Here is an 11,987-nt window from a genome sequence, read left to right as displayed (position 1 = left end):
ATAGAGCATATATGTAAATGTTGATGTTGTTGTGATATGCTATAGAGTAGGTTCTGATTCATAGTGACTCAGTACAGGGTTTCCAAGGCTGTAAATCTATGAGAGCAGAAAGCCTCATCTTTCTCCCGTGGAACAGCTGGTAGTTTTGAACTGCTGACCCTGAGGTTAGCAGCCTGATGGTAACCACTATGCTACCAGAGCCCTTTATATATGTAGATACATAATATATATGTTATAACATATGTATAATATAACATATATTATGTACCTACGTATATACATATCTGATAGGTCTAGTTGGTTTATAACCCACTGATGTCAAGTCATTTCTGACTCATAATGTCCTATAGAACAGAATATAACTGGGTTATAGTAGGGCTTCTGAGGCTGTAAATCTTAACAAAAGCAGATTGCCTAACCTTTCTTCTGCACTGCTGCTTGTGGATTCAAACCACAGACCTTTTTCCATTGGTAGCCCAATGGTTAAACCGCTGTGCCACCAGGGATCCTAGTTGGTTTATTGTTGTTGTTGTTGTTAGGTGCCATCGAGTTGATACCGAACCATGCACAGCAGAACGAAACACTGCATGGGCCAAAGTTGCTACTGTTGCCACGCTTGAGTCCATCGATGCTGCCACTTGGCCAATCCATCTCGTTGGCTATCTTCCTCTTTTCCTCTGACCCTCCACCTTACCAAACATGATATCCTTCTCCAATGACTGGTCCCTCCTGACAATATGTCTGAAGTATGAAAGTTGAAGTTTGGCCCTCTCGGCCTCCATGGAACACTCTGGTTGCACTTCTTACAAAACAGGTCTATTAGTTCTTCTGGCAGTCCATAGACTTTCAATATTCTCCTCCAACACCACAACTCAAAAGCATCAGTTCTTCTATGGTCTTCCTTATTTATTGTCCAGCTTTCACATGCATATGAGGTTATTGAAAATACCATGGCTTGGGTCTGACGTACCTTAGTCCTCAAGCTGACATCTTTGCTCTTCAACACGTTAAAAAGGTCTTGTGCAGCAGATTTGCCTAATGCAATACATCATTTGATTTCTTAACTGCTTCTTCTGTGAGTGTTGATAGTTGATCCTAGAAGAATGAAGTCCTTGACAACTTCAATCTTTTCTCCATTGATAAGAATGTTGTTTATTGGTCCAGTTGGTTTAAAGTGTTGATCAAGCCCTTTGTTTATTAACTGATCTATTTAAGATATTCTGTTCTTTAGTTCGACAGTGTTTGCTTCATATATTTTAGAGCTCTGTTGTTGTAAAGTGCTGTCGAGTCGTACCGACTCATAGCTTACCTGTGTAGCGTTTCTGAGGAGGGTCTGGTGAGCTCGAACCACTGACCTTGCAGTTCAAAGTGACCTTGTAGTTCAGTGTATTAATGCACAGTGCCACACCAGGACTCCAGAGCTCTGTTAGTAGCATGAATATTTATAGTTGTCTCTTCCTGATGAATTGATTCTTTGATCATTATATAATATGCTTTGTCGCTTATAGTAGTTTTGACTTAATGTCTGTTTCATTAATATTAATATAGCCACCACTAGTTTTCTGTTGGTGACCATTTACACGGAATATTTTTTTCCCATCCTTTCACTTTCAACCTGCTGTGTTTTTGGATCTCAGATTTGTCCTTATAGAAAACTTCTTATAAACAAATCTTGTTTTCATATACTTTGCCAATCTGCCTTTTTATTGGTGTATTTAATCCAAGGTCATTTCCTATAAGGAAGCACTTATTTTAAGGTCATTTCCTATAAGGAAGCACTTCTGCCATGTTGCTATTTGTTTTCTTTGTATCTTATATACCTTTTGTCTCACTCATATCCTATAATGCGTTCTTCTTTTATGTTCAGTTGGTTTTTTGAAGTGAACCGTTTTGTTTCTTTTTTGTTCACTATGTGTGGATTTCTTAGATTATTTTTAACATCCTACGTTTTTAACGTTCTAGTTTGAAATAAACCATTTTAGGGATTTAACTTCAATAGACTATGATAAGCCTCTTCCTATAAAGCTTTCTCCTCCCACATTTTATGTCATTATAGTCACAGATTTCATATTTATATATAAGTATTTAATAATTTTTATGGCAATTTGATGAGGGGAAGAGGCATGGCCATATAGAAAACCAAAGTTTTTCTACAATTTGATATCTTCTGTTTCTTTTTCTTTTTTTTTAGTGGTAGGATTAAGGAAACAGGCCTAGGATAGGCCTGGGCCTCATGTAGTGTTATAGTTATAGTTATAGTTAGAATTAGGCATGGGGTAGGGGCTGGGCTAGTGCTAGGAGTAGGGCTTGGTCTAGTTTTAGGGTAACAGGTTTATTTTTATTTATTTCGTATTTTTTCTTGAAATTTGCTTGATTTCCTCTTCATTTGAAATTTCTGTAACTACACTATTCCCTTTTTAAAAACTCTGTGGTTCCTTTTGTTGCAAACTGGTATCTTTGGTGCCCTAGTTTCAGTCTCGTAGGTTTGTTTACTTTGGATACTTCTATATCTAGGTTGAGTTCTGGATGATATTGCCATGTGTGTTCATCTCAGGTTGTTATCTGTTGTTCTTGGTTCTCTGTCCATAGAGCTCCTGTTACTGTTTTTTGTAAAATTGGTCTGATTTTTACAACTTCTTTTAATTTCTGTTTATTTGGAAATCTCCTAATTTCATCATTGTATTTGAGGGTTAATTTTGTTGAATATATGATTCTTGGGTGGCAAGTTTTCTTTCAAGCTTTATATATATCATCCCATTGTCTTCTTGCCTGCATGATTTTGTTGAAAAATCAGGTTCTTATTGTTATTGTTAAGTGCCATCAAGTGACTTCCAACTCATAGTGACTTCCAACTCATAGTGACCCTGTATAGGTTTCTAGGGAGCAGCCTGGAGATTTGAACTGCCACACCAGGACTCCTTATTAGTTCTCTTTTATAGGAAACTTTTTGCATTTCTTGAGCTGGTCTTAGGATTCTTTCCTTGACTTTGGTTTCATCATAGTATGTCTTTTTGGGAACTATCCTGTTTGAAGTTTCTTGAATGCATGTTTTCTCATCTTTCATGATGTTAGAGAAGTTTTCTTCCAACACCTCTGGTGGTTTTCTTTGTGGTTTTTTACTGTCTCTTCCTGTTCTTGAATTCCAGTTACATGTAAGTTATTCCTCTTGATGGTGTTCTGCATAGTTCTTAGGCTTTCTTTGGATTTTTTTTGTTTTTTTTTTTGGTCATTGTTCTTTTCTCTGATGGGTCCTCTTGAAGATGAGTATTGAGAGATTTGTCTTCAAGCTCACTAATTTGGCCTTCCCGTTGAGTCAGTTCTACTGCCTTGCCCTTTCAGTGTATTATCTGTTGCTGAAATTTTACTATTATTCTTCTGGATGTCTATTTGCTGTTTTTGTATGGTCTTTAATTATTCGTTGCTTTTGTCCCTGTTTTCTTATAGTGTTTCCTTGAATTCTTCTTACGTTTTGTCTGTTTTTTCCCCTTATTGCATCTGCAGCTTTCTCGATTTGTTGAAGTTACCTAAATATCATTCCTTTGAATACCTAATCAGGTAATTCAAATACCATTTCTGGTATTATATTTTCTGACTCTATTTTGGTTGCTTGTTTGAACCCCTGTGTCCTGCCTGCTTCTTTGTGTAAGCCGAAATTAGCTGTTTCCTCCGAGACATTGTAATCGTATTTAATCGCTGACTGTAGGTTGGTATGGCATTTACTACCAGGTTCCTGGTGGGTGTGATAGAGACTGGAAGTGTGTATGCAGTTTGTGTAGCATAGTTCAGAGCAGAGTTATCTGATATGACTAATTACCATTGAACAGGTGGTACAAGAATGGGTAGTGGCACTTATCCAGTAGGTAGAGCCATAGGAGGTATAAGTGTTGCTCGACCATATGGTACAATTACTTTCTCCCCAAAACAAACAGCAACAATATAAGATCTGAAGAGGTGAAATTTGTGTGCTTCCAGAAGTAAGGGTGTTATGCCCTGTGCCTGACACCAAGCAGAGTAGAGGCAGTGCAGAAAGGAGAGCCACTACCCACTAATTGGGCAAGGGTGGGGAATGGCCATACCCCTGACCCCAAGAGGGCGTAAGAACAAGGGAGAACTGTGCCCCCTGGTCATCAAAGTCTCATGCTCTTCTTGTGCTTCCTGGACTCTGTGTTTACCTACAATGTAACTGAGAGGCTCCAGGCCAGCCAACAGCATACCTGCTTGTCTACCTTCTCACTGTTCCCACTCATCTTCCTCTTCTAATTGACCCTCAGTCTACCTCTATCCTTTTCCCTGATGCTCACGATTCCAGGATCACCATGCATATCTGTTCCACTTGTTCCCTGATGTCCTTGTTACAGAAGGTCTGTTCAGCATGTCTGCTTGCTTACCTCCACTACCTTGCCTCAGAAACCTCTTCACTTCTTCTTGAATGAGCATTTGCTTAGTGACTGTAACTGACTGGTTTCAACAGTTTTGACAATTTATTTCTGCCATGTTCTGTTTCTATTTTTCATGTTTCAGTCCTACAGTGGTGCCATAGGATGAGGACCTGACCTTATGCTTGGTTTGAACTACAAGTTTGGTGGTTCAAACTGACCAGACGCTCCTCGGAAACTTTATACAGTGTTGCTGTGAGTTGGAACTGACTTGACGGCACTTAACAACAGCAATGTGTGTAACAGGACATATAACACTGCTTACACCACCATTGTCTTGTTCTCAGTTTTCTAGAGGAACAAGACATGTGATGTGTTTATATAATTATAGAGAGATTTAATTTCATGAAATGGTTGATGCAGTTATGAGAAAAGGCTCATGTAATTGTGGGAGCTGGCAAGTCCCAAGTCTGTGAGTCAGGCCACAGGCTGAAGACCTCTAATGACTCACCTGGTTTCAGATGATGATAAACCTGAAATCTGCAGGTCAGGTAGCAGACTGAAGTCCCTGCTAGTTCACAGGGTTTGGGAGTTGGAAAATCTAAAATCTGCAGGTCAGCCTGCAGGTTGAAGAATTCTGCAAGCTGATGATGTCCCAAGAACTGGAGGTCAGACAGTAAGAGGAGTACAGTAAACAGAGTAAGCTTTTCTAGAACATCCATCATATACAGAGGCAAGCCACAACCCCAAGGAAACATCCCTTTTAACTGATTGGCTGCTCATATCACTTCTCAAATTAGAGGTGATTATGTTGTATCAGCCTTATCACTGAGAATCATGACCTAGCCAAGCTGACATGTAATATTAACTATCATAGTCACCTTCCTCTGTAGTTTATTTACGGTCACTGATGCTTGCATGTACTATATTTTTATGCTACTAACATATGTGTTATACATTTTTGCTATCCATGCCCTTCCATAGTATTTTCATAAGCATGAAGTATGCTTCCAAAAATACCTTGGCAAAAAAAACCAAAAGAAATCAAAACAAAGTATAGTGTGCATATTATTTGCATAAAGATATGATGCTCTTATTTTTTTCTATCCAGTTAGGTAATTCCTATTAATCTACTTTTAAGATTACAGAAATTTTCTCTATTATCTTCATTCTTCTGATTCAAGTGTTAGGCTGAAGCCAGGAAATTTTACACAGAATTTGTAGATCCCTTTTTCTGATACTTCTCTTTCTGGGATTCACTTTCTTGTTTCTGTCATTTGGTTTTCTAAGTCTGAAAGTTGGAAGGCAACTGTGACTGTGGCCTACCCTTAGAAAAAGCCTTAAAAATGGTACCATCATGCCAACTGTTCCTATCGTTCCAATTTTGAGTCTCCTCCAAAATCGGTCTGCTTTCATTAGCTCTCTAGAATCATTAAGTAGTTTTTTGTTTGTTTTTAATACAGTGATCCCCAGTTTACATTGTATTTGAGATAACAACAAACCACACTTTTAGGGCTGGAATTTTTTATTTTCACAGCTTATCTCTATTTGTTATTATTGTTAGGTGATATTGAGTTAGTTCCCACTCATAGCGATCCAAAACACAACAGAATGAAAACACTGCCTGATCCTGCACCAGACTCACAGTTGTTGTTATACTGAAGCCCATTCTTGTTCTCGCTGTGTCAGTCCATCCTCTTCAGGGGGTCTTCCTCTTTTTGGTTGACCCTTCACTTTTTAAGCATGATGTTTTTCTCCAGGGACTGGTCCCTTCTAACAGCATGTATCAGGTATGAGAGATTAAGTCTCCCTCACCATCCTAGCTTCTAAGGAACATTCTGGCTGTATTTTTCCAACACCTAATTGTTTGTTCTTCTGGCAGTCCATGGTACTTTTAATAGTGTTTTCTAATATAACTTTCACAAGCATATGAGGTGATTGAAAATACCATGGATTGGGTCAGGGGCACCTTAGTCCTCAAACTGATATCTTTGCTCTTGAGTGCGTTAAAGAGGCTGTGCAGCAGATTAACCTAAAACAATATGTCTTGTGATTTTCTTGGCTGTTGCTTCCATGATTGTTAATTGTGCCTCCAAGCAAAATGCAGTCTTTTGACAACTTCAATCTTTTCACCATTTGTTCTTGTTGTTAAGAATCATTGATTGGATTTCAACTCATAGCAACTCTATATAGCATTTCTGAGGAGCAGCCGGTGGATTCGAACCACTGACCTTGAAGTTAGCAGTCCAGTGATTATTCAACAGAACTACACCAGGACTCTATTTACCTTGGTGTTATTTATTGATCCAGTTATGGGAGTCTTTTTTTTCTTTATATTGAGGTGCGATCTGTACTTGTCTTTGATCTTTATCAGTAAGCATTTTAAATCCTCTTCTTTTCCAGCAAGCAAAAATCTGCTTATTGCAGGTTGTTAACGAGTCTTCCTCCATCCCTGAAGCCATGTGTTTCTTCATATAATCTAGCTTCTTGGATTATTTGCTCAGCATGCAGAATGAATAAATATGGTGAAAGAATACAAACCTGATGTACACCTTTCCGATTTTAAACCATTCAGTATCCCCTTGTTCTATTTTAACAACTCCCTCTTGGTCTGCGTACAGGTTTCTTATGAGCACAACTAAGTGTTCTGGAATACCCATTCTTCGCAGTGCTATCCAAAATTTGTCTTGGTACACACAGTTGAAAACCTTTCCATAGTCTATCAAGCATAAGTAAACATCTTTCTGGTATTCTCTGCTTTCAGCCAAGATCTATTTGACATCAGCAATGCTATCCCTAGCTCCATGTCCTCTTCTGAAGCTTGCTTGAGTTTCTGGCAACTCTCTGTCAATGTACTGTTGCAACCAATTTTGAGTTATCTTCTGCAAAATTTCACTTGCTTTTGATAGCACTGATATTGTTTGATGGTATCTGCTGTGTTGTGTCACCTTTCTTTGGACGTTAATATGGATTTATTCCAATCAGTTGACCACCCAACTCTCTTCCAAATTTCTTGGCACAGAAGAGTTCCTTTAGTTCTGCATCAGTTTGTTGAAAACTTTTAATTTGTATTCCGTCGATTCCCAGAGCCTTGTTTTTTGCCAATGCCTTTAGTACTAATTGGATTTCTTCCTTCAGTACCACTGTTTGTGGATCATATGCAGCCTCTTGAAATGGATGAACATCGACCATTTTTGTTTGGAATAGTGACTCTATAGTCCTTCCATCTTCTTTTGATGGTTTCTACATTATTGAATATTGCAAGTCAAAGCTTGAATTAACTACCAAATGATATATATAAGTCATGTGCCTAGCTAGTTAAATACTAGTTAAGGTTTAACACTAGTCTTCTTATTTTTATCTAGTTGTTATTGTAATTTATCTGTCTAATTAGATTAACTGTTAGTACTAATGACGTTATTACCGTGTTTGGTTGTTGATGTTGCTGTTGTTAATTACTGTCAAGTCAGCTCTAACTCATGGCAACTTTGTTTATAATAGAATAAAATGTTGGTGGATACTCCTGCCCCATCTTCACAGTCTTTCCTATGCTTTTATTGGCCCTCAACTCTATCAAACATGATGTTCTTTTTAGTGATTGATCTTTCATGGTGGTGTGTCCCAAGTGAGTCAAATCTTGCTAGCTTCGTTTCTAACGTTGGGTTGTACTTCTTTAAGACTGATTTGTTGGTTCTCTTTGAAGTCCATAATACAGTCAATATTCTTCATCAGTACCACAGTTTGAATGCATCAATTCTTTTCAGAATTCAACTTTGGAATGCATCTGTGACAATTGAAAACACCACGGATGGCTTGGATCAGACACACCTTAGTCATCAAAATGACATTTTGGTTTATAAAAATTCAAAGAGATCTTTGGAAGGACATTTTCCCAGTTCAATAATACATTTGAGTTTTGACTGCTACTTCCATGAATGTTGATTGTTGATTTAAGTAGCTGGGATAAATTAAACTTAAGTTTTATAATGTTAAATTCATAAATAAATCAAATTGGCACATTTTGGGATTATGCATAGCAATTTGAATAGTAAACTGCTTAATGTAAAATTTAATTAAAGGTGGATCTTGCTTTTTTTTCTTTTTATTATGACTTCAGTGTTATTATTTTTTTTCTTTCACATCTCTTCATTGTAATCTAAATATATTAGGCTATAGAATCAAAGAATGCAGAAGGAATCTTTGATGCCAACCTTCATTTGAAAGCCCAAGTTGATCAATTTACTGGGAGGAATGAAGAATTAAGACAAGAGCTTAGGGAAGCTCGGAAGGAGGCTATAAATTATTCACAGCAGTTGACTAAAGCAAATTTAAAGGTGAGAATTTTACTAAATTACAGTAAAAGTTAGGTATTAGGAGCTTATATTTAAAATGAAACTTTGTGGTTTTATTAAATGGTTATTTTTGAAAATGGCCCGTAGTTTAATTATTTTGGCATTAAGAAAACTCCTGTTTATTATTTCATATGAAATAAAGTGAAAAATAAATTCTTTATAATATAAAAAGAACACAAATTCTGAATCTTATACCTCATGATTTTTTAGTAGAAATTAAAGTTTTATTTAATTCCTGGCAATATATTCATTATATATACTTTTCTAAGTATTCAGTAGAAAAAAATATGAGCTTTTAAATTTGTCTTTCTGTAGTTATAAAAATGTGTTTTTCTACCCTGGGTTTCTTGTTTCAGATAGATCATCTTGAAAAAGAGGTCAATCTTTTACGACAATCAGAAGCATCAAATGTTATTTTTAAAGCAATGGACTTACCTGATGGAATAGCGCCCTCTAGTGCCAATATCATTAATTCTCAGAATGAATATTTAATATATCTCTTACAGGTACTGTACATTTATATGTGAATATTTAAAACCATTGATGATATGTTTCATAACTTAATATTTATGTTTTTCCCTTGAGCTTTCAGAATATTAAAAGTGAGATATATTTTTAATGAATTTTGAATTTGGATGGAATACTAGGAATAAACCAGTTTATTTCACTCATGTTTATGAGAGGCATGCTCATACATCTTGCTGACATATGTCAATCATGTGGAATATATAACTGATGGGTAGAATAACAAGCAGGTACTCTAAGGTTGTTATTTGCTGAGTTGATTTCAACATATAGTCATCATCTAGGACAGAATACAACAGCCACATAGAATATCCCAAGCTGTAATCTCTAGAGAGCAAATCACCAAGTCTTTTCTTCTGCTTAGTGGCTTTTCAGTTTGAATCACTACCTTTCAATTACTTTCCAGTGATTAACCATTATCATCCCCAGACCTTCATTACAATGTAGAAGGTAGTAATGGAGTGTAAATAAGGTGGTGGTGGTGGTTGTGTGCTGTGGAGTCGGTTCTGACTTATAGCGACGCTGTACAGGGTTTCCAAGGCTGTAAATCTTTACAGGAGCAGAAAGCCTCATTTTCCTCCTGTGGAACAGCTGGTAGTTTCAAACTGCTGACCCTGAGGTTAGCAGCCCAATTCATAACCATTCCACTACCAGAGCTCCTTGTGAATAAGGTAAGTACTTTTGTTTATTATTGGATGGAAAAGTAATTCAAAATAATGAAGTATAATATAGCTTTTTAGTGTAACGAAAACAATCGATCCCTTTTTTGTGTTATCACAAGGAATAGCTTTTAAACCGAATTGTCTTTCACGTTTTTTTTTTCTTTATGAAGTGTTAGTCCCTTAACACATTAGAAAGATTACTTTTGTCCTTTGTTTATTTCTTAGTTTTGTCTATATCATGTTGTTATGAATGAGGAAGGCTTTTCATTATTACACTTGAAGCATAGTATCTATAATACCAGGTTCACTTACAAATATAATTACACAAATATGTTCAAAATCAGTGAAAATACGTTTTTGTTTGTAAGTACCACTATCATCTTCTCCTAGATGATTTAATGGTGAATATGCTTGCATTTTTATCAAATACCCATTTTAATATTTAGAAATTACGTTATTTATTCCTTTTCAGAATCTTGGAATTTGTATGTTATCTAAGTCAGATAATAGGACAACCTTTTTTAATAGTGAGATTATGTAGTTTATAAACCATTACTTTTAAATTTATAATTTCTTTATGATTTCTCTTATTTTTTGCAATATAAGTTACAGTATCAACTAATAACAGTATAATATTATCCTAGGTTGTTTTTTTTATCATGTGAGAAAAGTAATGGTAACTTAGGATCAGATTGGGAGTCTTAGAGCCTGTTCAAAGTGACAAAGCAGGTCTTTAGACTCCTACTTCTAAGGCAGCATAAAGTGATGGAAATTGTTATTATTGTTAAGCACCTTCGAATTGTCGAATCACTTCCAACTCATAGCCACCCTATGGGCAACAGAACGTAATACAATCCGGTCCTGCATTCTCTTCACAATAGTTGATGTTTTTAAGCCCATTCTTGCTGTCAGTACTTCTGGATAGGGTTCTTTCTCTTTTTCCTTGACCCTCCATGAGCATGAATATATGACCTTGACTATATCCCACATGAATTGAGCAACCATCACAAGAACAGATTTGATGCATGAGACACTAATGACTGAAGACCAGAGGAGCTGTGAGATGACTTTAAGAACATCATACATGAAGAAAGAAAAAAGTCATTCAAAAGACAGAAAAACAAAAGAAAAGACCAAAATGGATGTCTAAAGAGCCTTTGAAAGCTGCTCTTGAGTGTAGAGAACGTAGAGTAACTGGAAGACACGAGGAAGTAAAAAAACTGAATAGAAAGTTTCAAAGGATAACTCAAGAAGTCAAAGTAAAGATTTATAATGATATATTCAAAGACCTGGAGTTAGAAAACCAAAAGGAACGAACATGTTCAGCATTCTTCAACCTGAAAGAACTGGTCGTTCCTAACAAGTCTAAATGGCAAAAGATATCTCAACATCCTAGCTTCTAAGGAACATTCTAGATGTACTTCTTCCAACACAGATTTGTTTGTTCTTCTTGCAGTCCATGGTACTCTCAATATTCTTCACCAGCATCGTAATTCAAATGCATCAAGTCTTTCTTATTCATTGTCCAACTTTGAGGTGATTGAAAATACCATGTCAGGCTCACCTTCATCCTCAAACTGACATCTCTGTTCTTGAACACTTTAAAGGTCTTTTGTAGTGGATTTGCCTATTACAATGTCTTTTGATTACTTGATTGCTGGTTCCATGAATGTTGATTATGGATTCAAGCCAAAAGATGTCATTGGCAACTCTTATCTTTTCTCATTTTGAGATGTGCCATATCAGCAAATGAAAGTCCTGGAAGCTTTTTGCATTCATGCCATTAAGGTTAACTCAACTTTGAGAAGACAGTTTTATCCCAATCCTATATTGAATTCCTTCCAACCTGAAGAGCTTGTCTTCTGGCACTATATCTGACAGTGTGCCACTGCTATTTGTAAGATTTTCAGTGGCTAGCCATTCATTTTGCATTTCCTTCTTACTAGTCTTTTTTTTTTTGAAGTTTTTATTGTGGATTAAGTGAATGTTTAAAGGGCAGATCATCAGTTTTACATTCAACAAATCCTACACCTTGTTTCATTACAATGATTATAAACCCTGCAATGTACCAT

At 36.4% G+C, this 11,987-nt stretch overlaps 1 protein-coding gene across 1 annotated transcript in view; it reads left to right on the top strand.

The window, feature by feature from the left end:
- CEP290 (centrosomal protein 290kDa) overlaps nucleotides 1–11,987 on the top strand; it is a 185,412-nt gene that overhangs the window by 40,123 nt on the left and 133,302 nt on the right. The window contains exons 20-21 of the mRNA XM_006870704.1: nucleotides 8,546–8,710; nucleotides 9,085–9,234. Coding sequence (XP_006870766.1) covers nucleotides 8,546–8,710; nucleotides 9,085–9,234 — 315 coding nt within the window. The remainder of the gene's footprint in view (nucleotides 1–8,545; nucleotides 8,711–9,084; nucleotides 9,235–11,987) is intronic.

This window comes from Chrysochloris asiatica, unplaced genomic scaffold (assembly GCF_000296735.1).
Source record: "Chrysochloris asiatica unplaced genomic scaffold, ChrAsi1.0 scaffold00149, whole genome shotgun sequence".
NCBI lineage: Eukaryota > Metazoa > Chordata > Mammalia > Afrosoricida > Chrysochloridae > Chrysochloris > Chrysochloris asiatica.
Note: the sequence above shows the minus strand (reverse complement) of the source record. Positions and strands in the feature narration are given on the sequence as shown.